At 51.2% G+C, this 26,518-nt stretch overlaps 1 protein-coding gene across 4 annotated transcripts; it reads left to right on the plus strand.

The window, feature by feature from the left end:
- On the plus strand, window positions 1-25,926 carry GJC1 (gap junction protein gamma 1). Of its 4 annotated transcripts, none has more exons than XM_040087418.1 (4): window positions 1-41; window positions 22,034-22,147; window positions 24,076-24,148; window positions 24,281-25,926. In XM_040087418.1, the coding sequence occupies exon 4, from the start codon at window positions 24,300-24,302 to the stop codon at window positions 25,479-25,481; it is 1,182 nt and encodes a 393-aa protein (XP_039943352.1). In that variant the 5' UTR covers window positions 1-41; window positions 22,034-22,147; window positions 24,076-24,148; window positions 24,281-24,299; the 3' UTR covers window positions 25,482-25,926. The 4 variants fall into 4 exon arrangements, with proteins under 4 accessions (XP_039943352.1, XP_039943354.1, XP_039943351.1 ...); XM_040087420.1 differs by having other exon boundaries at window positions 24,079-24,148; XM_040087417.2 differs by lacking the exon at window positions 1-41 and adding an exon at window positions 1,790-2,267.
- The last annotated feature ends 592 nt before the right edge of the window (window positions 25,927-26,518 follow it).

A 26,518-nucleotide genomic window follows, 5' to 3' on the forward strand; every position in this document is an offset into this window, starting at 1 on the left:
CGGCGGCCGAGGGGCCCCGGCGCCGCCACGGGCCGGAGCCGGTGAGTGGGGGCTGAGGGCGCGGCGGGACCGGGCCGGGCCGGGCGGGGGCCTGAGACCTCCGAGCGACGCCAGCCGAGGGGCCGGAGCCACGGGGGGCGGCGGGAGGCTGAGGGGGCCGAGCGGCCGTTCCGGGGGCGCGGGCGGCGGGAGCCCGAGAGCAGCGTCCCCCGAGGGCACGGAGCCGCGGCGGGCTGAGGGAGGAGGGAGCGCGGAGGGACCGAGCCGGGCGCTCCGGGGGGATCCGGCGGCGCCGGGATGAGCCGGGCGCGCTCCGCCGCCGGTGCCGCCGCGAGGGTCCGGTGTCACCCCCCGGGTCCCCGCGTCCCCCCGCGCTGCCTTCCGCTCTCCGGGACGGGCCTCTCCGGGGTGTTTATCCCGAGGGAAGGCGTGCCTGAAGGGCTTCCCCCGGCGGAGCGCGGGGTGCCGGCCCGCGGCTGCACGTGTCGAGCCCCTCGGAGATGAACGGAGCGCTCCCCGCGCTGCCGAGCGCGGGAACGGAGTGATCGCACCGGGAGACGCCGCCTGTGTCACCTCCGTGCCCAGCGCTCCTCCCGTGTCACCTCCGTGCCCGCTTCCCCCTCCCGTGTCACCCCCGTGCCCAGCGCTCCTCCCGTGTCACCTCCGTGCCCGCTTCCCCCTCCCGTGTCACCTCCGTGCCCAGCGCTCCTCCCGTGTCACCTCCGTGCCCGCTTCCCCCTCCCGTGTCACCCCCGTGCCCAGCGCTCCTCCCGTGTCACCTCCGTGCCCGCTTCCCCCTCCCGTGTCACCTCCGTGCCCAGCGCTCCTCCCGTGTCACCCCCGTGCCCGCTTCCCCCTCCCGTGTCACCCCCGTCCCTCTCCCGGCTCCGGCCAGGACGGGGCTGACGAATCCCCGGTGTCAGCTCCAGCACAGTCCCTGGAAGCAGCAGCTCCCGCTCAGAATTCCTTGCCCCGATAAACCTTCATAACGCTGCTGGAACCTTCATAACGCTGCTGGCAGCCGGAGCCAGCCCTGCCTCGAGCTGACGGGCCGCCGCCGTGCGGTTTGGCATTGCTTGGGGAAATACTTCTCCAGCTCCAGGAGTGTGTGGACAAAAGTCCCGGGCACGTGTTGGGATTGTTGGGGGTGTCCTGTGTAGGGCCATCAGTTGGGCTTGATGAGCTTGTGTGTCCCTTCTCGCTGAGGACATTTGTGATTCTCTGTGCTTGACCCAAATGCAGAGCATGAGAAGAATCCTGCTCTTGTATCAGATGGGAGTTTTGGCCTTCGTTGGGCCTAACTTTCACCCAGCGTCATAAAATTTCACAAGAATGACATTTGTGCAGCTATTTTTACTGGCCTTTTAAAGCCAATTCTCATTTCTGTTGGTAGGAATTAGTCCTGACACTTTCTGGTCAGTGTGACCTTGCTTCCCAGTGAAGTGCTGATTTTGTTCCACCATCAAATTAATTACAAATAGGAGATAGTTCACAGGGATTAATTAGGGTATGGATGTACCATATGGATTCTGGAGCAACAGTTGGTACCACTGGGTTCTGATTTTTCATTGGGTGTTTGGATGATATCTGGAAATGAGAGGAAGATCAAAACCCTTCTATCTGACAGACCGTTGATTGTTGTTATTATTTCCACATCTCCTGCCTGCTCTAAGTCAAGGATAATTGGTTAAGAAAAACCCCAAACTGTCCCTTCCTGTTAGGAATCTGTGTCCTGGGGATGTTCAATGAACCAGCTGTCAGTGCAGTTACCAAACCCTCCATTCTTCAAGTCATTTAAGGGAGAAAGTTGTTTTCTGTCAAGACTCGTGTTTAGGAAAATGCAAACTCTCCTCTGTATTTTTGGTACTTTCCAAGTCTGTTCCAAAGTTGTGCTTGTGCTTTCCTGAGGGGACAGGTCAGCTCGGCGCTGGGAAGCGGGATAGGTAAGGAGTCTTAAAAGGGAATTTGAGCCTTGCTGTGCGAGGGAAAGTCCTGGATTTCCAGCAGCGCTCGCATTAACTCCGGCGCTTCCGCAGCTCCGGGGAGCGGCGGGGATGGAGCTCTGCGGTCACTGATGGCTCCGCGGGGCTCACTGGGGGTGGGCTGAGCTCTCGCACGTTTTGGTGTCTGGCGAATGCGCCGAGAGCTCCAGCGAGGGGCTGGTCCTCAGTGACACCGGGGTGCAGCAGTTGGAGTGCTGGGCTGTCCCCGTGGCAGCCGGCGCTGCCCGGAGCTCTGACCATGTCTGCGGGCACCGCGGCGGCCAGGTAAGAGCTGAGGGGCTGGGGCTGGGCTGAGCGTGGGGTCTGCCCCGTGGGCCTCCCTCCGGCTCCTTCGATGAGAGGAGCCCTTTGCAGGGTATTTCTCCAGAAGCAGGAACTTGTCTGACATTTCTGAATTGAAATGCCAGCGCGTGGGGCAAAGCAGGAGCACGGTGACACGTCCCTTTGGAGGTTTCACGTTGCATGGAACTTGTTTTACAGGAGCGTCTCTGTTTTTTGAACTGTGTTGGAAACACAACCAGCTGCTCCTTGGGTTTGTCACCCAGCACCTCTTGTCCCTTTGAAATGGGTTTAGCGAGGTTTAGATCAGTTTGAGTGATGAAAAGTTATTAAAAACATTTTACTGATGGGCTGTTCCCTTACCAGCGGGTCTGGCTGCCTTTAGTGCTTGTAGACTAGAGCTGTAAGTTTGTCCTACCATTGATGGAGGGGACTGTTGAGTTATTGCTAATAAAAACATTTCCATTTACAAATTTAAGTGTTTTCTTAATTTATACAACGATATTACAATTTTTGTTTAAAGCAACTCACAGGTCTGAATACAGGATTCTAGACAAGGAATTGTCATGAAATACTTCTTTTCTAGATATGTTCCATCCTTAGCCCTCCATTAGGGACTGTTTTTGCCCTTCACTTCAAAGCAAACACCCCACTCATCACAGATAACGTGCAAGTGATGCAAATACCGGTAAATAGCTGGAAAATTTGGGTCAAGGGCTGAGAGCACAGTGCTTGCTTTGAACAAGGCAGAGAGGAGCCCCAAGAGGGTTGGGAATGTGCGGGACGTGAGGAATTCCAGGGGTCCCAGCCCTCGGTAGGGGGAAAGTTAAACCCTTGATATTGGGCAAATTGAGACCAGTTTTAAGAATTTAGCAAAGATTTTGGTATACCCTGGAGAGTTTTAATTATAAGCACAGTTTTTCTAAAGAATTCTGTAGTTCTATAGGTAATTGGTGTGAAAATTATATTGCTTAGGTGAAACTTTATCTTAAAAAAACCATAAACTTTATCTTTTCTGGGTTTGGATAGTTCTAGAATTTAGAAGAACAAATTTCCTATAAGCTGTGAAATCTAATCACTGATGGAGAGTTTGTGATGAATTTTAACACCTAAATTTGTTGATTTAGTAATTTGCTGACTGCCAGCAACTTCTGAGAGTCAAAAAAAAATCCCCAGACTTTCCTCATCCACCGCTTTTGCCAAGGAAGGGATGAGATCCCGTGCCTGAGGTAGTACCTAGGTGTGATCCAGGCACTCAGGACCAGCAGAGCAGCCCAGGAACACCCAGTTAGGAGCTGGATAATCCCGAAGGTGCCTTCCTTGGGTGTGTGAAGGACTGGAGCACTGAAAATCCAGTGCCTCGGTGCTTCTCTGGGGAGCTGGAGCCTCAAGGGCTCGGTGGTGCCGCTGACACCTCGGTCCTGACCCAGCTGTGATGCTGGAGAGCGAGCAGTCCTTATGGAATGGTGAGCTTTCCATGGAAAGAGTGTGTGAGCCCAGGCAGACCCTGCTCGCTGCAGTGAATTCTGGTGATTTGTGGTCATTGGCACCTGCGAGGGGCCGCTGGCTGAGGAAAGAAGCGAGAGATTCAGGAGATGGACCTGCATGATCCTTGTGGGTCTTTTCCAGCTCAGGATATTCTGTGATTCTCAGGAATCAGGCTGGGGAGAGGGGGCTGATCTTGTGGCTCTTTCCTTACACCATTTGAGATTTTTCAGCACTTTTTTAAACCGTGGAAATCACAAGGAGCGTTGCCTTGTGCAAGGTACCTCTTTCGTGCCTCACCCTCCCTGCTCGGACAGGATTCCCTGAACCCCAGCGGGGACTCGGACAAGGGTAGCAATCATTAAACACTCGGAGTGAAACCCTGGTGGATAATGGACCCTTTTGTTGTCGGTCCCGGGGGATGGGCGCTGCTGCCTCATTAGGGGGAAGGTGATCCTTCGCTCCCACCCTGCTTCCAGCCTTTGTGTTCTGTGCTGCCGCTCCGCGGAGTTGACTTGTGCTCCAGATTTGTGTATTTTTAATCTGCTTAATAGGAAGCAAATTATTGCCGTTAGAAAAGTTTCCGTTACTGTTCCCTGATTTTTATGGTGGCTCTACTTTGTCCCTGCTGACCTGGGCAGGGGAGCACATTCCTGCCCAGCAGGTAGGGAGACTCCCTGAGTTACAGATGGTTCCTGGACCCCTGTGCCAGCCCCTCATGGGTGGCTGCACGGCCACCTCTGCGTGCCCTGCTTTGGAAGGGAGTGATGGTTTTATTGCAGAAGCCCCTGGCGTTTATCAGTGTTTCCAGCTGGTCTCGGCACTTCCCGCCAGCAGCAGGGGTGCAATTCCACTGTCCCGTGCTTGTGCCACGGAATAACAGGCTGTGCTTTTTATTGACTCGAGTTGTGGTTGAGAATGGTCAAATTGTATTAAATCGCGTTTCACTTGCTGTGTTGGGTGTTGCTCAATATGTAAATTCCGCTCTTGAAAAAAAGCCACGTTTTTCAAATGTCAAAATCACCAAATTTCCCATTCACTGCTCTTTCTCAATCCTGGTTTTGGGAGGCTCGTTGCTTTCCATTAAAAGCTACAAAAGGGAATTTATCTCCAAAATGCTTCTTGGAGGGGAAAGGGCAGTATTAACATTTCCTTTTCTGACCTCCTCATACCATAAATATGAATGGTTATCACTGCTCGAGTAGTGACGCACAGTTCTCCCCGAATTCAGGACTGTCTGAAAGATCTGGTTGAGATTTTTAAAAACTTGACATTGTTTTGGTGTAAAATGAAGATTTTAGGTGAAAGTTCCTGGATGTGGTGTGGGATAATTGACGTACGCAGTGTGTGGCTGGGCAGTTGGGATCTTACAGGTGATTCCTGGTGAAGGAAATACTGAGAATGGCAAATATTGGAGCAAAAAGAAATCCCTTTTCCTTCTGTAAACACAGAGAACTTGGTTTCATACCTCAGTACTGGCCAGTAATTCCTCGGCGATTCTGTTTCAAGGAAGAATGTGATTCCGTTTCAAAGCAGAACCCAGGGCTTAAAGCTATAACACAAGTTATAAGGTTTTCTGGCTATAAATAAAAATCTATATTTGGAAAAAAAACAAATAGTGTATTTATGGACAAAACTGTATTAAAGGAAATGTGATGGAAAAATTGAGTCAGATGAGCTGATGTATGAGGCATTTCCCTCTGGAGTCATTGGGCTGAAAAATGTTTTATATGCCTAAACTTGAACAGATGCTTCAGCACACACACACACACACAGTTCTTCCCGGTTCATATTAGCAGTTTCTGCTCATACCACTGTGATTAATTCCCAGACCAGCCTGGTTTAGGCTCTTTTCCGGGGGCTCGGGGGTATTTCCAGATCATCCAGGTACTTAAGCCATGCCTAGCTGTGAATAAGCAAGCAGCCCGGATTATTAGCGGGATTTGTTTCAAGCTTTGCATTAGGCATGCGTTTAAATGACTCACTGAGCTGGGATTTACATTTTTACACGGGAGTGAAGGATTTCTCCCCGTTACCTTGCCTAGATGGAAATTGGTGGAGTCAGCCAGCTTTTTTGCCTAAACGAGTCCATGAAACCAGCTTTGGGCTCTTACAGTTATTAGTTCCAGCTTTTTAGTTACAAATTTGTCAGAAAACAAGGCTGAGTGTGCGTGCCTGACCTCGATAGACATACTGGGGAGGACTGAAGGAGGGAGGGAGGCATCCATATGGATGACCAGCAGATTGTGCCTCGCGTCCTTTCCAGTCCCAGTGTCGCAGTCGGTGGCGCTGGAGGAGGCTGACAACTGCATTTGATTATTTTCTGTTGAGTCCCCGCTCCGGTGTCCCGCTCAGTTAATCTGCTGTCCTGGGGTGCAGTGTTTCCCTTGTGGGGGGCTGTGTACAGCGTTCCCTCTCCTCTGAACACCCCCAGAGTCTTCCGGAAAAGTGCCACGTCTTGGGCATGCTTCTGTCCACTTTGCTTTTCTGATGAAGGAATGTAGAAAAATGGCTTCTGGGTCTCAACGTGGGTCTGGCTGTGGTGTGCCTCGGGAGTGCAGCTCCTGCGGGCTGAGGGACGATGCTGGTGGCAGCTGGGGATGGAACTCCTGCCCGCGGTGACATCCCGGCGTGAGTGGTGCAGCCCTGCCAGACTGGGAACGAGCCATCGCCTGTGAAGTTCTGTATCTCTCTCATGCTTAAAATAGTCAAGAGCCTGGAAGGGTGATGGTGTATGTCTTGTGTGTGCCCATGTTCCCTTGAGGGGGAGTTTTGACTCCTTGTTAACTCCTGGAAGCCTGGCTCTGCTGTGGATTCAGGGACACCCAGCCCTGCACAGTCCTGAGGTTAGAGATGTGTCTGCAGGCAGGCGAGGGGCTGGGTGTAGGTTGTGCACATGGGGCTGGCCTTGGTGTCAGTACGTTTTTTAAGAGCATAAAAATTAAAATAGTTTAAGTTCCTGATGTTTCTTGCAGGTGTGCTGCCCTGCATGCAGCATGTCCTCCTAAAAATCTAAAAATCTCCTGATTCTTACGGTAAACATTGACGTAGTTGAGAAATTACTGAATTTTACTTGCAGCAGATTCATTCACAGGAGTCACTCAGCTGGTACTCAGATAGGGAGTTAAACTATTTTGAAATGAGAGGAATTTTCATGGTGGAAACTGTGATTCCTGAGATATTATAAAGCAAAATAAAACTGAAGTGTTTGGGAGGAAGCACACGGCGATCTTCCACAGAGCCATATGGAAATTATCTTTATTCCTTGGTTCGTGTGAAGTCTTTGCTCCTTCTGGAGCTGACTTGGAGCCTCCTCCTCAGTGCTGTCCCCAGCTTGGTTTGTATTCCTCGCCTGCTCTTGCTCTCTTTGCAATCTGTGACCAAACCGTATCGATCCGGGCGTCTGCGGAATCCGATTCCCTGGAGGGTTGTGCTGGAGAGCCGTGGACAGAAATAAATCATCGCTGCCCTTCAGGTGTTCCCATTGCCCGGAATCGTCTGGCACATACAGACTTCCAGGGGGCTGGAACTGAGCAGCGATTAACAGCCTGATTAACAGCCCCGTGTACCACTTCTGTTCCCTTTGGCATCTGCCGCTGCCTCTCTTTCAGCTGGTTCATGGAGGGGCTTTTCCCCAGCACCTCGGAGCCACTTGCTGCTGGCTCCTTTGGAGCAGCCACACGGATCAGACGGATTCTTGCCTGCTCCAGAATCCTGTTTTTGACCTGTCCCACGTGGGGGCTGCAGCAGAGCACGGGAGAAGCTCTGGACTCCCTCAACATGCCACTGCTTTGTGCCTACAGACTCACCCTTGCTTGAGGCACTGCTCTGGATTTCAGTTTTTGAGGGGTTTTCCTTCTCCAGGCTACTCCAGGTGTCACAGCTCCCTGCCTGTTTCCCCCCTCAGCCTTCTTGCTTTTTTTCACTGTCCTTCCCCCACCAGCCACTCCATAGCTCTTCTCCAAGCTCCTTCTGTTCTCTGTTCCCATGATAGGAGCTGCTCAGAGTGACCAGAGGCACACGCCATGGGTGAGCCATGGGCACTCGGTGACACAGCAGAGTGACCAGAGGCACACACCATGGGTGAGCCATGGGCACTCGGTGACACAGCAGAGTGACCAGAGGCACACGCCATGAGTGAGCCATGGGCACTCAGTGACATGGCAGAGTGACCAGAGCCACACGCCATGGATGTGTGCCACAGGCACATGGTGGCACGGCAGCGTGTGCAGGGTGTGCTTGTCCTCTGACACTGGTGAAACGCTGTTTTGGGGCTGTGCTGAGCAGTGCCAGAGCATTCACAGAGCAGTCTGACAGCCCCAGGACCTCCTGCTTGCTGAGGCCATCTCAGGGCATATCTATTTTTAGGTGAAATTGAGATTTATTTATTTTATTCAGTGTATGCATCTCTTTATCCATGTGGAATTCCATCTGCCATTTTATTTCCAGGTTGCATAGACTCATATGGCCCCTGGGCTGCTCTTCATGATTGCTTATCCACCACCCCTTGAATATTTCCATCAGGATCCTGGACTAGTGTTCTAGTCTGGCACAGGTCCCAGCCTCTCCCTGTGACCCCTGCTCTGACTTCCCTCCCTTGCAGGAAATGACTGTTTACTCCTACTCCCTTGTCTCCCACCCAGTAGTCTCTCCATACAGGGACAGTCCCATTTCCAGTGGCCTTTTGGGCTTCCTACAGGAAGCCTCAGATGAGAGAGACTTGCAGAGGTTAAAACTCAGATCTGGAGCCCTCTGTGGGGCTAGAAGTCCCTTTCCAGAAATCACACTGGCTTTTCCCCCTGGTTTATTGGATTTATACAGATAATCGATGCCCACTAATTCTGCTCTGTGTCATTAGTCCTGTGTGAATGTTGGGTTTGAAGAGCTGCATTTTGCCAGGATTTTCTTCACAACCCCTGTCCTGCAGAGTTGACATGGCAGTTGCTTCCCTGTCCCAAGACAATTTTAGGAATGGCTGTACCCAGGCCGGGGTCCATCTCCAGGCTCCGTTAACCCCTCGGTGAATCCGTCCAGCCCTCCCTGCTGTGACTCCTCAGTTTGGCTCTTTGCTCTGTAACCTCCCCTCCAGTCCCTGCAGTGGGAACCAGTTTCCCAGTGAGTCCCAGGGGAAAGGGCTGGCGAAGAGCCTGGAGCTGTTCCTGGTGCTGTGAGTAAAGGAGTCTCATCATTTTCCCTGGATGGATTTGTCATCTCGTTCAGTGACGTTAAAGCTGAGCCTGTTCCTGGTGGTGGCTTTCTGCAGGGAGACTGTCAAGGTGCAGGTAGGAATCTGAAGTGGGATTGAGGGCTGGAACAGCTCTGCTCTGGAGATGGGCTGGGAGAGCTGGGAGTGTTCAGCTGGAGAAGAGAAGCTCTGAGGAGACCTTACTGTAGCCTTTCACCTTATAAAGAGGCTTAGAAGAAAAATGGGGATTTTTTACCAGGACCTGTAGTGTCAGGACCAGGGACACTTTTAAAGTGAGAGAAGGCAGGGTTAGGTGGAACAATAAAATGAAATATTTTACCGTGAGAGTGGTAAGGCCCTGGCACAGGATGCCCAGAGCAGCTGTGGCTGTCCCTGGATCCCTGGAAGTGTCCAAGGCCAGCTTGAATGGGGCTTGGAGCAGCGTGGGACAATGGAAGGTGTCCCTGCCATGGCAGAGGGTGGAATGGGATGAGCTTTAAAGTCCCTTCCAACCCGAACCAGTCTGTGACTGTGTTCGGCAGAGTGGGTGCGATTGCCTTAATGAGAAAATCCCCCAAACAGCCAGTGGTTCCTTATCAGGAGTGATCTTATCTGGTGCTAATTCCCCTTTGTGAGAGTGAACGAGCCGTGACACCGCGGATCTCCATCACCCCTTGTATTAGGAATGCTTTTGCAGGCAGACCTGTGTTAGGTCAGCGTTAGGAATTCCCGGGTCACGCCAAATACAGGTGATCTGCTGGCTCCTGGTTGGAGCTGAGGAGAACATTACAGAACAAGCATGAAGTTCACTCAGTGACTGATGAGATGTCACCAGCCTCCTAAAATCTTGGAAGCTTGGACATAAGCTGGGGGAAGCTTGGCCCTGTCGCCCTGGCTGTAGCTGTGGCTGCAGTGTCTCAGTGGGTTTTTCCTGCCTCCAGCAGCCCCACAGCACAGTACACAGCATCCCCTGGCCCCCTTGGTGCTCCCCTGTCAGGTCTCATGCCTGATTTAAGCACTGGGGAGGCTGATGTGCCTTCAGTTTGCTAATTGTCCCAATCCTTGTCGATAATAAGTCAGATAAAATCCTTGGCCGGGGAAAGCAGTCCGGTGGAAAAACTGACCTGTCTGCCAGTGTGTGCTTGGTGCAGCGTGCCTGTCACTGGGAAAAGGGCTTCTGGCCTCCTTTCTTAAAATAGGAGTTATTTCCAGCTGTTCTCAGGGGGGAAAGCCCCCGTTGGTGTGTGTGTTTTCCAGCTGGAGTGGTAAAGCATAGGGAGTTCATCAGTGCATCAGGTCTCTTCCCAAGGGGGTCTCAAAGTATTCAAGTCCTTCAGAAAAGGACAGTTTTATGTTTCTTATTTCATTACAGGATTTTTTTTTTTTTCCAACAAATAAGTCACTTAGCGAATCTATGTGCATATTTATATTCTAAATTTTATCTTTGGCAAAATAAAGCTGTTAAGACTCCTGTTGAACTCAAGCTGGAGTAACATTTTAATGCCAGTATGGCAATCTGCTGCCTTACTCTGCTCCTTGTCTCAGAATAAACTGTGTGTGAGACCAACTTTATTGAAACAAAACTCTTCAGCTGTTTCTGTGATTTAGTTGCACTTGGGAGAAGTTGAAGCAGCAGCAGAGTGAGGAGCTGGCTTGTTGTGGACCTGTTCTCTGGCAAGGTGCTGCCCTTGGCTGTCCATCCCAACACCAACGTCACGGATGGTTGTGCCATGTGGCACAGCTGGCTGCTGTCCTGCTCAGCTTGGTGCTCTCCACCTGGCGAGATGCAGAGCTGGGTGAAGTCACAGGAGGCTGTAAGGCTCTGCTCCTGTGTCCCAGCACGGGAAAAATCCAGTTTAGCAGAGCTGTTCCAAGTGCAGGGCATCCTGAAAGCACCAGCACGGCAGGGAGGGTTTACAGTGGTGAGGCTTTGGTTTGCAGTGACCTCTTCTACCTCTGAACAACCTTCCCCCTCTGCAGAGCTGCTGTTGTAGAAAACGTGATGTGGATTTGGTGGAGTTGCAGGCTGAGGCGGTGGCTCCCACTAGACCAGATAGAGCTGGGGAATAAAACTCTTTTTTTTGAATGTGGGTCACAGAGAAGCAGCTGCCATGTTGCAGGATTGGTGACTGGGGACGTTGTGGCAGACTGTGTTGGGGTGCGTGGTATCTGTTTCATTTACAAGCTGTTCATGGTAGTTTTTGAGGCTTATCTATGAAGCAAACACTGTTGTGGTTTCTCTTGACTGTCATAAGATGGTGGTGGGAGCGTTAGGTGTTCGGCCCCATCCGATTGCCTCCCGCTCAGCCAAGTGAGAGCTGTTGATTTTGATGTACAGGAGCCGACAGAATTGCTCTCTTTTGGCTTCTCTCTCCTTTCCCGAAACGGCCGTGAGAGTGATATTTGGGTCAGCTGCCTCCAGTGTGTCATTTTCTTTTGACACTCATCCCTCTGAGCGCAGAGGAGGAGCCCGCTGGGGAAACGCCGTGGAGCTGTTGGCTGCGGTGGAATCGGGTGTAGTTAAAGGGGTGTTGTGGTTATTTGAATCCCTAATCACATCGAGGCAGGGAAATCTCTCTGATGCCTGACTGGAACGGTATGGGAGTGAGGATGGCCTTCCCCCGACCTCGCTGCCAGAGAGCTGGAGGGATCCAGGTAAGCGCATGGATGCTGCAAGCTTGCATCGCCTGCAGCGCCTGTCCCTCAGCGCTTCCTGGGGATGCAACACCCAGAGGTCCTGTGTGTTCTTCCCTTTGCACCCTCGTGGGTCTGTGCAGGGAGGCAGGATTGTTCCTTCTTGCCTCGCTGCAGGGCTCGGGGTCGTGGTCTGAGCTCTCGGGTGGGCCCAGGTGCTGCTGTCCCTGGGTGTCACAGGTGGGTTTGCATTGTCTGGGCTCTGCTCACCCCTGAGTGTGCCCTGAGTGGCAGTGCTGGTGCTGGGCCTGCCCACACAGGCACTTTGCGGCAGGACACTCTCCTGCCCTTTCTTTCTTTCCCTTTGCTGTTCCCAGACTGGTGAGTGTGTCCTGGAAGGGGCTGAATCCCTGGGATTTGTTGGCAGGTGTGAGCAGGAACCCCAGCCCAAATCCATCACACTCTTGCTTGGATTGCTGTTGGCCACTCAGGATCTGCCTCTTGTCATTCTCCCCAATGCAGTTTTTCCATCTTTACCCTTTCATTTGCCATATTTGTTAAAATAACTGCTGGGCACACAGTTCCCAACAGGCAGCAGTACAATATTTTTAATATTTTAATAATGTATTGTGTTCTATCATGCCAGTACAAGCGGCACTGTGTGGAAGTTGTCCCACACGGGCAGGGGGAAGGATCTTAGGTCACAGTTTCACTTGCTTGTGTTGCTCAAGTCCCTGCAACTTGTCCCCTCTCTATTATGTTTATTCTTACAGGAAAAATTACTAAATTGCTTTGCTCCTGATGCTGTTGCCTGGACTGTTCTCCATGGTACCCAGGGAATGGCGATGTAAAATTGACACACAGAAAATTCCACTTAAACATAAGAAAAGCTTTTTTACTGTGAGTGTGATCAGATGTAGGATCAGACTGCCCAGTCTGACTTTTCAATGCCTGTGGGGTCTCTGTCTCTGGAGGTGTTTAATAGGATCAGGCTGCCCAGAGAGAGCTTGTGGTGTCTCCAGCCTTGGAGATATTTAAAACCTGGCTGGATATGGGCTTTCCAACCTGCTCTGGTTGACCCTGCTTCGGGATGTAAAATATGTTCTCTCTCAGTTATGAGAACATTGCACATTTCTGAAAGTGATGCATTTGGTACAAGGGAACTTAGGGGTTAAGCACCTTCAGAAGTGACTGAAGTAAAGCTCTGTCACTTACAAAGGGGCTGGCACAGCCTCAGCAGTCAGTGTTGGGGTGTTTGGTCTCATGTTTTGTCAAGTCATTGTGTGTCTGAGCCAGGGTTTAGTAGCCCTGAGCTGAGGAGCAAGTGGTGCCTCATCACATGGATGCCTGGTCCAGGAGCTGCTCCTAGGAAGGAGAACTCTGGTGTGTGATCTGTGTGTGATCACCTCATGGAAAAGCCTGCAGGATCCCCGTGGTGTGGGAGAATGGGAATTGACAGCTCACACTCAGGAGTGTTCTGTGCACCTGAGTCCTCTGAGGCCACGCTCACCTGGTCCGATGGTCATTCCAGCTGGTAGGAACAGTCTTTCTCAAGGATGCCCTCTGGATCTTTGGGTTTTAATGGTATCAGTCCCCAGCCCTGTTGTCTGCAGACAGCCTGGGCTGGCAATCCAAGAGCTCAGGATTTGGTTAAACGCTTGGTCTTGATCTCAGAACAGCAGTGTTGGGTGTTTTCTCTAGTACGGCTTGAACTTCAGATTCAAATTCTTCAAAAAAAAAAAAAAAAAAATTTGTCTTTTACCTACCCTGCAATTCCTTGCTTTCAACATCCAACTGAATCCCACAGGGAAAGCTTTCCTGTGCTTTGCTGGCTCCTCTGCACGGAGGAAGGAGTGCAGCAGCACCGGGGCCAGGAGCAGGGCCTGGTGGGTCTGGCTGGACCTGCCAGTGCTCCAGGAACCCAGTTCCTATGGGAGCTGCTCAAACCATCCGGGCTCAGTGGGGTTAAACTGTGGTGGAGAAGAGCTGTGAGATGTGTGAGGCTGGAGGAGAGGGGAGCGTTGGTGGAGTAAACACTGGGTTGGTTCTGAGCTCCCATGGCTCTTCCTTGCTGGATTATCCCTCATCTGCCAGCAGGTTCTGAAGGAGGGGATTTGTTCCTGCTGCAGGCTCCAGTCCCAGCGCTGTGCTGCTTCCCCAGGGTTTGGTGCTGGTGTGGCCGAGGGAGCCGGGGTTTCAGTGAACTTGAAGCAGCACAGAAGTCTCTGATCACTTTGTTTCCTCCTTGATCACGTTTTACATCACCTGGGGCTCCCTCTGCCTCCTGGTACCTGGCATCCGCAGGATGGGTGTGAGGAGCAGCCTCAGGCTGGTGTTAGGCTACAAAAAGTGCCAAACAGGGAGTTCATTCTCCCCGTCTCTGACCTGAAACACCTCATTCATGTCCTTCGGAAGGGATGCTGATTGCTGAGCGTGTGTGAAGGGATTCAGGCTGACACAAACCCCACAGCGGGCCTCCGAAAATCTCATGAGGTGACAGAGACTATACAGCCCAGCCTCCATTTCCCGTGGAGCCTGTTGTCACCGCAGGCTCCTGCTCTCAGATGAACTCGAGTCAGGCTCAGCTCGTCCTGCCCCGGTGCTGCTCGGGCAGACCCCCCTTTTCCACGGCGGGATCTGCGCGTTGCGGGGTGCCCGCCCTGGCCACGCTGCTTCCTGCAGCAGCACGGGTGCTGTAGGTGCAGGAGAAGCTGCTTTGGGCCAGCACAAAGCGCGTCGTGATTTCATTTGAATTTTGTCACTGCGGGGGAGCGTTGCTAAAATTGGCACTTGGCTTCCCATGTTAGCAGTACCTAGAGGGCACGCCGAGGCGACCGGAGGTTCATGTCTTAGCTGCGAATTCCAGTTTATCTGTAAACTGAATGCTCGGGTGGGTATATGTTGGTTTTCAAAAAGATACGTACTTGACATCTTTATTTTTTTGACAGCTCAAGGATCTTATTATATCCCTACCTCTTACCCATATTTTCCTGTTCTATTTATATCCCTCATAGGATCTGTGGTCTCATAATTCAACGTGGTGATTTTAGACTCGGGGGATTGGTCTGGGAATCAGCAGAGCCTTGTTAGCATGCCCGGGATTGGAAGGCACCGTTCAAAAATGGTTTCCAAATTGACATTGACATTGTGGCTTTTTCCAAACCATTCTCTGCTGTTGCCACGTGAGCCCTGCCAGATGACAGAGGATTTATTTGAAAGAGCACCGTGTGCTCTCCAAAAAGTCCCAGCCTTTTCCTTCCCAAGTATTCTGTAAGATTAAAAATAAAATTCAGTGCACTTTTCTTAGTCCTCTTCATCTTTATTGCTGAAAATAGGAGTAAAATTGGTGGTGATTGAGCCCACTTCCTTCGCCGAGTATGAGGGCGATAGCTGTCGGTTCTCTTATCCCAGGGATGTCCCCACATCCTTGCCCTTGTGTCACTCTGGAGAAAGGGCGCTGGAATCGCTGCTCAGGGAATGCAGGTGGCATCAGCACACAGCTCACCAGCATTCAGGATGTGTTGGCACCATGCCAGTGCTGGGTCTGGCCACAGCTCTCTGATTTCTTGAGGAGTAAAATCTTACTCGTTTACCAGGTTTAAAAAAAAAAAAAAAAGGAACCCCTCTGCTTCCTCAAAAGTAAATAATGTAATTTCTTACTTTTCAATGTAAATGAGATCTGAACGATTAATGCTAATTATTCATTCATCCCAATTCAAATATTATTTTAATTAGCCTGTGGGCCCAATTTCACTTTCATGCAGCATGAAACCTTTTTTGATTAACAACAGAATTGCCGTGTATTTCTTCTTTTTTTCCTGCTCAGCATGTCTTTTTAAACTGCTTAAAAACAAAACAAAACAAAACAAATAAATCATTAATAAATTAATCAAATTTCATTAGCATGACCTGGGAAGGCATAATTTAGGGAGGAAAGAAGTCTTCTGTAGATATATTCATTCCCCTTAACAACTGCCTCGAGGCTATGAAGCCTGCAGAGAAGCCTTGTCTGAGGAGGTGCTGGTGAAATATGGAAATTTAGGGACCCTCCACCACTCCTTGCCATCAAAGGGCAGGGGCACCTTCCACTAGAACCACAAGCTCCATCCAACCTGACCTTGGGCACCTCCAGGGATGGGGCAGCCACAGCTGCTCTGGGCACTCTGTGGTCACCCAGGGCCTGACCACCCTCATGGTAAAATATCTCTAATGTCCCGTCTAACCCTGCCTGCTCCTTGTTTAAAAGCACTGTCCCTTGTCCTGTCGCTACAGGCCTTGATAAAATGTCCCCATTTTTCTTACAAGCTCCATTTGTACTGAAAGGTCACAAGATGGTCTCCCCAGGGCCTTTCCTTCTCCGTGCTGTTCAGCCCCTCTTGTCCTAGCCCATCTCTGTAGCAGAGGTGCTCCAGCCCTTGGAGCGTCTCTGTGGACTCCCTCCAACAGGTCCATGTCTGTCCTGTGCTGGGGCTCCAGAGAATTCCCCTCTTTCCTGCTGCCCACGCTGCTTTGGATGCAGCCCGTGGGGACAGTTGGATTTCTGGACTGCTGCTGGTTCACGTCCCGTTCTTCATCCTCCAGTATCCCCGAGTCCTTCCCTGCAGGGTTGCTCTCCATCCACCCACCCCCAGTCTGTGCTGCTGTTGGGGATTGCCCCAGCCCAGGTCCAGGACTCTCCAGTTGGCCTTGTTGAGGTTCACGAGGTTCCCACAGAACTGCTCCTCCGGGCTGTCAAGATCCCTGGGAGCAGCATCCCTTCCCTCAGCCGGGTGCCATCCTTGGGCATGCTGGGGCTGTGCCCAGCCCCACTTCTGTCACTGCTGCAATGACGTGAAATGAGTCCTGGTACCAGAGAAACATCACAGAAGAGCTTGGGTTGGATGGGATCCACTTGGGTCATCCAGTCCAGCTCCGGGATCCTCGCAGGCTGCCTGGTGCCGAACCAAACCAGCGCTCCCTTCCCCCTCACGCTCAGGTGCTTGGGGCTGTAGCGGCCAGTTTGTACTGGGCTGGAGCTGAGGGGCTCCAGTTTGTACTGGGCTGGAGCTGAGGGGCTCCAGTTTGTACTGGGCTGGAGCTGAGGGGCTCCAGTTTGTACTGGGCTGGATCCAAGGGGCTCCAGTTTGTACTGGGCTGGATCCGAGGGGCTCCAGTTTGTACTGGGCTGGATCCGAGGGGCTCCAGTTTGTACTGGGCTGGATCCAAGGGGCTCCAGTTTGTACTGGACTGGATCCAAGGGGCTCCAGTTTGTACTGGGCTGGAGCTGAGGGGCTCCAGTTTGTACTGGGCTGGAGCTGAGGGGCTCCAGTTTGTACTGGGCTGGATCCGAGGAGCTCCAGTTTGTACTGGGCTGGGCCCAGGCTGTGCCGAGACAAGGGCAGAGATGGTTCTGAAGGTGGTTGGGGTTTGCAGCGATGGTTCTGAGGGTGGTTGGGATTTGAAGCGATGGTTCTGAGGGTGGTTGGGATTTGAAGCGATGGTTCTGAGGGTGGTTGGGATTTGAAGCGATGGTTCTGAAGGTGGTTGGGATTTGAAGCGATGGTTCTGAAGGTGGTTGGGATTTGAAGCGATGGTTCTGAAGGTGGTTGGGATTTGAAGCGATGGTTCTGAAGGTGGTTGGGATTTGAAGCAATGGCTCTGAGGGTGGTTGGGATTTGAAGCGATGGTTCTGAGGGTGGCTGGGATTTGAAGCGATGGTTCTCAGGGTGGTTGGGATTTGAAGCGATGGTTCTGAAGGTGGCTGGGATTTGAAGCGATGGTTCTGAAGGTGGCTGGGGTTTGAAGCCTGGAATGAGGCTGCCTTGTCACCCCCCTGGTGCTGGCTGTCCTGCCCTCCAGGTGCCCCCCATCTCGGGGGAATGGAGACACTGCTGGAGCGTTGTAGCTTCCTCCTGCCCCACTGCTGTCCCTGCCGCACCTCAGCTGTCTCGTCCAAGGGCAGGATTTTGAGCATTTTACAATGTTCTAAATGCTAACTGCTGCTCCACGGCGCAGTTCTTTCCACCCTGGGTGGCGGGAGGACATCGCTGTGTGAGGAGAAAGCTGAGGGGAGGTGAAATTTTAAACGTTAAAATGTTTAAATTCATAGCCAACTCCCCATGGGCAGGGTAGAGGAGGGGGCACACCTGAGGGGCCATTCCCTGGCTCTATGTGAACAACAGCTGTGTTAACTCCAGAAATTCTTCACCTGGAGCTGATTTCTTTTTTCCCATGTACCTGGCTCCAAATTTTTCATCATTCTCTCTGGATGTCAGCGCCTGCAAAGCTTTAATTCAGGAGCCAGCCTGCTGTCAGACATAAGCCTCCTGATATTTCATCATGGATCTTGCCCGCTCCAAGGAGCCTCCTCTGCTGGAAGTGAGGAAATGAACTGTAGTGGTTTCACGTTCACCTGTTTCTGTTTGCCAGATTTAGTGTGGTGGTCTGAGCGTTTATTCTGCTGTGAGATAGGATTAGGAGGAAGAAAAGAGCAAAACAGGCCTAAACCTAAAGTTACAAAAATAGTTTATTCACACACACGAAAAGAGTGGGAAAAAAATAAAAGGAAAAATGAAACTTCAAAACACTTCTCCGCCACCCACAAACTGTTCACTTTCTCAGAAACAGCACAGAGAGACACAACCTGTGATTTTCAGTCAGTTTCACCATTTAAACATAATCTTTCATCACTCTGGGAGAGGAGTCTCTCTAGAGTCCCATGGAGACATTTGCCACAAGGAAAAAACAGTCTGGTGGCTTCCAATGTCACAAATCTGCAACCACCCGGAGTTTTTGCAGATTGTACAGTCCCACCCATTAGCAGCCTTTCCCCTGGCTACTCATGGGCCTCTCAGCATATTTGGGGTACTGTTTACGAATGCTCCTAGTACAAAACAAGGATTATCTTCTTCTGTCTCTACAGTCATCTCTATCTCAACAGAAATAGAGACCTCCTTTTACCCCAGGAGCGAGGGGCTTACTCTGCTCAAGATTCTCACTTAAATCTCAATTATATCAATCCACAACTTCTGACTAAAACCAGCATTCCCCCAAACAACATTAAGATATTACAAGAAACAGTCCATTTCTCCATGGGTTACACCCGAGAAGTCCAGCTAAAAATGTCCACTTCCTCAATCCCTTCTTCCAACAGTCTTTATCAGTTCTTTCACTCTCACTGCACTGACTTCATGCAGTGCCTTTTCTGTGTTCACTCCGTCTCTTCTCTCTCTCATGGAAGGGTTAGGCATTGGATGCTTCATTTTTGCCAGGAGAAGGTTTAATCTGCCCAGGTCTGGATGGTTATGTGATCTCTGCCGGGCAGCAGCCTCTTCACCTGGGATCTCAGAGCAGTCAGGCTTTCCCCCTTCCTTTCCTCTCCATCTGGGATCTCAGAGCGTTCAGGCTTTCCCCCTTCCTTTCCTCTCCACCTGGGATCTCAGAGCGTTCAGGCTTTCCCCCTTCCTTTCCTCTCCACCTGGGATCTCAGAGTGTTCAGGCTTTCCCCCTTCCTTTCCTCTCCACCTGGGATCTCAGAGTGTTCAGGCTTTCCCCCTTCCTTTCCTCCCCACCTGGGATCTCAGAGTGTTCAGGCTTTCCCCCTTCCTTTCCTCTCCACCTGGGATCTCAGAGTGTTCAGGCTTTCCCCCTTCCTTTCCTCTCCACCTGGGATCTCAGAGTGTTCAGGCTTTCCCCCTTCCTTTCCTCTTCATCTGGGATCTCAGAGTGTTCAGGCTTTCCCCCTTCCTTTCCTCCCCACCTGGGATCTCAGAGTGTTCAGGCTTTCCCCCTTCCTTTCCTCCCCACCTGGGATCTCAGAGTGTTCAGGCTTTCCCCCTTCCTTTCCTCCCCACCTGGGATTCACCAGGGTGAACCCTGCTCTCCCCTCGGTGACATCGGGGTGGGCTCGGCCCAACCAGGCCCATGGCTGTTACAGGGGTTCCAATGGACATTCCCTCCTGGCTCTGGGGCTCCAGGGCTCTGGGGTAGGATTTAAAACTGGCTGATGTTAAGCTGCAGCCTCCCTGTCCCGTGCCAGGAGCCGATGGAGCCCGGCCGCCCTGGGCCCGGAGGCACGGCCAGGAGCGGGAAGAAGCAGGGGCCGGTTTTTCTGGTTTTTCTGAGCCTTTTGATTTTCTTAAATGGAGTCAGATCTTTTTAGTTACTGTACAATATTAAGAGCAGTTTTCTACCTTTTCCCACAGATGTAACATAAACAAATCCTTTGTTTTTCATTCTCTGTCCTTTGTTTGCATATTTCTAACCTAAAAACAATTGTAACTGACAGTTGGTTTAGCCACTTGGCTGAGGGGCGAAAAACCCCAGAAGCCAACTTCTGCTAGACCCACAAATGTATAAAAAGTAAGAAATAAAACAAAGAGGCTCTCTCTCTCCGTCTGGATTTCAGCTTTTGGGCTGGACAGAGAAACCTCTGCTCTGCAAAACCTCTTGTCTGCGTGTGGCTGCTTTGTGTGTCTCGGTGACAGTTACCTGCTCTTCTGGCCAGAAGGAAAAGAACTGGCTTGGACAAAATCAGGATTGATATGGGTACTGCCCAAAGTCGCATTCAGCGTCCTCAGTGGTCAAACCATGTGCCAGTATCTAAAAACAGTCTCTGATAGGTGCCTGTCCCTTCTGAAACAATTCCAAGGTCCTGATAGGGCAATATTCCATATTTGTCTTTAACTAAAAACTAAACTGTGTTAAGCCGTGTAACTTAACTGTGTAACTTATGACAAATACAAGGAATGAAAGTCTCTCTCAAATGCACTTTCTGGCATGACTTAAATTAGCTGAAATTGCTGACATTCTGCCTTTCTCAGATGCGTGTCAGTGTCCATAGACTTTTCTTTCAAACATTGGAAAATTATTGAGTTAAGTGTTGCCAGAACAAACAGACGCGGGAGCACGGGTGTATGTTGGGTGAAGGTTACTGTGATGTGTCTGGGTGCTGCAGCTCGTGGTGGAGAGGCAGAACGTGCCCCTCTAACCTTGGCTGATCCCACAGAACAGAAGGGCGCCACCGGAATTCCGCTTGGAAGTCCTTGGGTTTGTACTGCACTTAATTTGGATGGGCTGAGCCTTTCCAAGATTTAATGACTGGTCATTTTGCTTGAACCAAAACATTTCCTTAAAGACCAGGAAGTTCTTTGCCTGCTCGTGAGTCCTCCTGTGTTTGTCCCAGCAGCTCTGCTCAGGATTAGGACTAAATGGAGAAAGTGACACTTTCTTGGCGAGGAGAATCAGCTCTTGGGCAGCTTCAGAGCTCCACAGCCAGGACCCATTAATTGGCAGGTCCTGGTTGTTAGCCACGGGTTGGGTAAATTCTCCTGCACCCAGGGCTGTGGGACCCCCAGCACATGTCTGTACATAGGGCTGGCACTCTGTGCATTGATACAGCTGGTGGAATTCAGATTGGGAATCACAGGAATATTTCCTGTCTTGTGGTTGCTACCTGTCTGCAGGTAGAAAATTCACCATGAAAAGCTGGCACGTACCTTGAAGAAATTTCTTAGATGGGAGGTAGCAGCTTGTCCAAAAGTAAAGATTTCCTTACTGAAATTTGTACTCATTTCAAACTTCCCTGTCCTTAACTGCTGAGGAATGTGACAGTATATGAAAATTTAAAGGCTGGTTCCTGCTGTTACTCCAAATTTACATTGGCAACAGTGCTTAATTAATTTCAAATTTACTTAGTAGTTTACTTTCAGTGAAAAATGTGGCCCTGACATTTTCAGGGAATAAGAATTAACCTCTTGAACTCCTTTGAGTTTTGTCTCTTTTTTAGCTGATGAATGATGAGGTGTCAGTGGGGACATGCCTGTCCTGTTGGTGCCCAGGGTGATGAGGTGGGCGGAGCAGTGTGGTGGGATGGGGGTACGGGGTACTGTTAACCTCCTGCTCCAGATGTGGGGTTCACCTGCCTTTGCTGCCCAGGCACGTGCAGGACCCCCAGAGTTGCTGTGCCCCTCATCTGGGCTCTGAATCCAAGTGGGAAATGCTGAGTGTGGGGTGTCTGAAGCGCTCTCTCACCCCCCTAACACAGAACTCGGGTGGCAGAGCTGGACTTGGGTGCCTTTCTGAAATGGGGGTGCTGAGCCCCTGCTGCAGGATGGGGCTGCCCTGGGACTGGAACCTCTGGTCTCTCTGCCTGTTAAAAACCTGTTATTTCATCATTCTGTGGAGTGATGGCCACAGGGTTGTGTTGAAGAGGAGCTTGGATGGAAGCCTTGGGAGGATTGCATGCACCTCTAGTAGCCATTATCTATGGAACACATCTGATTTAAACATGTCCTTCTTCAGGGATGAGTGCAGGTGTCCACCTGAGTGAGGGCTGGGGATTTTTGTCCTAATTGGTAATTTTGATGATACATCATGATCCTGACTCGTTGCTATTGGGATTCACTGCCATTTTCCTCCTGTGTTTCCCAGCTAAACAAATTGATCTCTCTAACTCACTCACTTTTAGACATCTTCCCCGTCCCTCAGCTGGTTTTGAGCCTCCTGTACCCACCCTCTGATGCTGGAGCAAGTGCTGAAGGATGCAGCCGCAGGCGCCCAGGGCTGTCTCGCTGACGAGGAGGTAAGGTCACCCCGCAGGCCCCTGACTGCAGTGTCACAGCCAGGGGTCACATCCATCACCTGCACCCTGTCTGCAGCTCTCCTTGAGACCCCGATCCTTCAGGGGCCTCATTCCCTTCCCTGTTAGCTGACACCCACAGCAGCCTCTGCCCCTGTTACAAAGCCCTGCTCTGCTGGGCCCGAGCTGCAGCTGAGTGTGGTTCAGGCTGTTCCAGGGGCCTCAGCCTCCCCAGCAGTCTGTGTTTTCCTGTACCACTGGTAAATCACCTCCAGTTCTCAGCCTGCAAGCTCGTGTCCCCTGGGCTCATTTTGTCAGCAGCCACTCCCCAGCTGAGCTTGGGAGATCCAGCCTGGCTGCCAGAGATCTTCAGAACTGCTGTAATTATGGAACTGGTCTTTGACATAATGTGGGAATCATTTGTCAAGACTTTTGTTACTTCTGATCACTTAGTGTGGCCGTTTTTAATACTCTCCTGTGCTATTTTTTTTCTCCCACTGTCACGAAGTGATAAATCAAATGTCCTGCACAACCCATCCACACCATAGCCCTGCTCTTGGCTCTTCAGTGAAACACTGAATTCCACCAGAAGGAGATCACATTTATATCCTTTAGTTCTGCAATGCTTGCATCTTCTCACATTTCATTATTTTGCCTATAAACAACTCTGCAGTTGCATGGAAGAAGTCGAATAGTTCCATGTAATAGTTTTCTTCCAGTCTCCTGGAATTTCTTCAGGTTAAGAATAAATCCCTTTTAAGATCAGAGTGCTGGAGATTTGCCCAGTTCTGGGTTCAGATCTGTCACCAAATGTTGTTCTGATGTAATAATTTCTTTTAATAATCTTTAGCAAACTGATATTTGACATCATCAAAGGTCTGTAAGATGCCTCACCCCCTGCTGCTGTAACAGTGTCCAGCAGTTCTCCCTGTGCTTTACCAGTTTCACTCCTTGGAGCTCCAGAAGGTCCTGCAGTGTGCTGGGGTTTGTTCAAAGTGTTGCCAGACGGGAGTTTCCAAGGATGGGATTTTTACTGTTAGGATTGCAGGTTTATCCTGGAGGCATGGAATGGTTTGGGTTGGAAGGGACCTTGCAGCCCATCCAGTGCCACCCCCTGCCATGGGCAGGGACACCTTCCACTGTCCCAAGCTGCTCCAAGCCCCGTCCAGCTTTGAACACTTGGGCACTTCCAGGGATCCAGGGGCAGCCACAGCTTCCCTGGGCAACCTGGAATCCGCAGCCATTGGAATTTGGCAGGGCCGCCTCTGGCACGCCGTGCCCGGCCCGGCAGTTCCGGCGCTCGCCCGGCTCCTGCCAGCGCTGTCCCTTCTCCCCTCACCCACACACCACTCACTTCTGTGGAGCAGCTCTTTTGAAAGTTTTGACAGGTAGCTCTTTCTAGCCAGGTTTTCACTACAAAATCCACACTGAAATATTTCTTTTTTGAGCTTTCCAGAGGGGCTGGACCCAAATCCATCCCCAGGATGGTTGGAGCATGGTTAGAAGTTCCTTGGCCCAGCCCTGTCCATAGGCTGGCCCTGCAGGGTGACACGGCTCAGGCCACCAGGTTGTCCTGCCTTTGCATCACGGGTGGGCTGGGCCAACCCTTCCTGAATTAGGACAGCTGCTATTGCCCTTGGACACAACGGTGTCTCCTGTGGGTCGTGGCTGAGACCATGATCACCAGCCCAGGCTTTAACAAATTAAAATAAATCCCCTTGTCAGTGGTGGAATGTGGCCAACAGCACCCAAAAATCTCATGGGCACTTGTCTTCCCATCCACTATGTTTTGGAGTCTTCAGCTTCCACTCTAAATGTTTTTATCAACCTGTTACATACAGAGCAGCTGTGTCTCCTCTCTTGGGCTGGGCAGTAGCTTTGGGAGCACATTTTTTTATGAAATGATCCTGAGCTGCTAATTTTTCTTACAGCAGATTCCTGAAAAGCCTGCGGAGGAGACGTAGGATCTTCAAGCAAATTCTGGCAGCTGGATCGCGATAGCAGGTGATGGTCACAAACGCGGATGGGTGTTGGGTGTAAAAGTCTGGAGTTTTCTGACTCTCTTGGTTGAGTTTGAGCCGTTTAGGCTCGAGCTGATAAACCCATAAACATTTGGGGGTTCTGTTTGTTTTTTAGATAAACTCATCTGACCACCATGAGTTGGAGTTTTCTGACCCGCCTGTTAGAGGAGATCCAGAACCACTCGACCTTCGTTGGCAAAATCTGGCTGACGGTGCTGATCGTGTTTCGGATTGTCCTAATTGCCGTGGGAGGAGAATCCATTTATTACGACGAGCAAAGCAAGTTTGTGTGCAACACGGAGCAGCCCGGCTGCGAGAATGTCTGCTACGACTCCTTCGCCCCTCTCTCGCACGTCCGCTTCTGGGTGTTCCAGATCATTCTCGTGGCCACGCCCTCTGTGCTGTACTTAGGCTACGCCATCCATAAAATCGCCTGGATGGTGGAGCACAGCGAAGCCACCAGGAGAGCCAGGAGGAGGAGCTTGCCCATCCGCTGGAAACAGCACCGGGGCTTGGAGGAAGCTGAGGGTGACCACGAGGAAGACCCGATGATGTACCCGGAGATAGAGGTGGAGAGCGTCCGGGAGGGTAAGGACAAGCAGAGCCCTGCCAAAGCCAAGCACGACGGCCGGCGCCAGATCCGGGAGGACGGGCTCATGAGGATTTACGTCCTGCAGCTCCTGACCAGGGCCCTGTTTGAGGTTGGCTTCCTGGTGGGGCAGTATTTCCTGTACGGCTTCCAGGTGAGCCCCGTGTTCGTGTGCAGCAGGAAGCCGTGCCCGCACAACGTCGATTGTTTCATCTCCAGGCCCACCGAAAAGACCATTTTCCTGCTGATAATGTACGGGGTGAGCTGCATGTGTCTGCTCCTGAACGTCTGGGAGATGCTGCACCTGGGGTTTGGCACCATCCGGGACACGCTGAATGCCAAGAAGAAGGAGCTGGTTGACTCGGGGACCTTGAACTACCCCTTCACCTGGAACACGCCGTCGGCTCCGCCGGGCTACAACATCGCGCTGAAGCCGGAGCAGATGCAGTGCACGGAGCTGTCCAACGCCAAGATGGCCTACAAGCAGAACAAAGCCAACATAGCTCAGGAGCAGCAGTACGGCAGCAGCGAAGGCAACATTCCCACCGACCTGGAGATCCTGCAGAGGGAAATCAAAGTGGCTCAGGACCGCCTGGACCTTGCCATCCAGGCTTACAACAACCAAAACAACCCCAGCAGCTCCAGAGGGAAGAAATCCAAAGCGGGCTCGAACAAAAGTAGTGCCAGTAGCAAGTCGGGAGACGGGAAGAACTCGGTCTGGATTTAACGTTGGCTCAGTTGATACGTTGTGGGGTTTTTTTTCTCCTAGTTTTTCATAACCAGCAGTCCCATGAATTAATGGCTCCCATTAAGGGAATATTTGACTGCTGATTTTCAGGGATACCGTTGGCTCGTGATTCAGCCCCTGGAAAGGGTTTATACACTGACTCTAGGACTTTAGAACTTTATTCTTTAGTCTTCCAAGTCAGGAGACAAATAGCTATATTTAATTCATTCTCATTGAACGGTTTATGCTGTATGTACAGTATTATAGTACATTTATTATGCACAATTTTTTTTGTATTTGTACACTGGATCTGGTGTCACACTTTTTATATCAACAAGGACAAAGCAATGGGTAGCCATTAGCGTTTTGTTAATTTTATTATTGTTGTCTGCAGTTATGTCATTGTTCTCCCTTGTTTTCCGAGTAAAACTTTTTATAGAACTTTTCTATGCTGCGTTTCCAAAGTGCCTTGAACGTGCAGAAGTGGAGTCTCTGGGCAGCTCATGGGTCCAAATCATGAGCAGGGAAAGATTTGGGAAACCTCTGTCAGTGGTGCTCCTGACTCTGTCCTTTACTAAACTAATGTGCTGCTTGCAACCTGGAAGTGTCATCCCATCAGCTCCTGTGTCCTGCAGGCTCTTTCCTCTATGCAAAATGACTTACAGGGAAAATGTGCGTGTGTGCTGGGAGCAGGAGCCAGTTGTGGGGCAGAGAGGGCTCAGGGCTCCCCGCACACCTTGTGCAACAGGAGGGAGGAGACGCTTCAAACTCCTGCAAAACATCTGGAAAAAACTGAATAGAAGTGACTGGATTCATTGACTCCCCGTGTTTCTGTGCGAGCGATGGGAAGACAAGTGTGTGAGGCCTCCTGTTGTGTAACACCCTGTGCCCAAGGGCAGGCAGTGGTACCTTTTGGGGAGGATTCCTGTGCTTTCCAAATGAATCAGGTCAGATGGAGTCATGGTAACTCTGTCTGGCTGTGGAATCCCCTCCCTGTGCTGCAGCCAGCACACACGAGCTGTCTGTGAGCCTGAGCC

Source organism: Hirundo rustica, chromosome 27 (assembly GCF_015227805.2).
Source record: "Hirundo rustica isolate bHirRus1 chromosome 27, bHirRus1.pri.v3, whole genome shotgun sequence".
NCBI classification, from domain to species: Eukaryota; Metazoa; Chordata; class Aves; order Passeriformes; family Hirundinidae; genus Hirundo; species Hirundo rustica.

What these genes read in the sequence shown, in the direction of transcription:
- GJC1 (XM_040087418.1), top strand. Translation starts at nt 24,300, where the DNA reads ATGAGTTGGAGTTTTCTGACCCGCCTGTTAGAGGAGATCCAGAACCAC.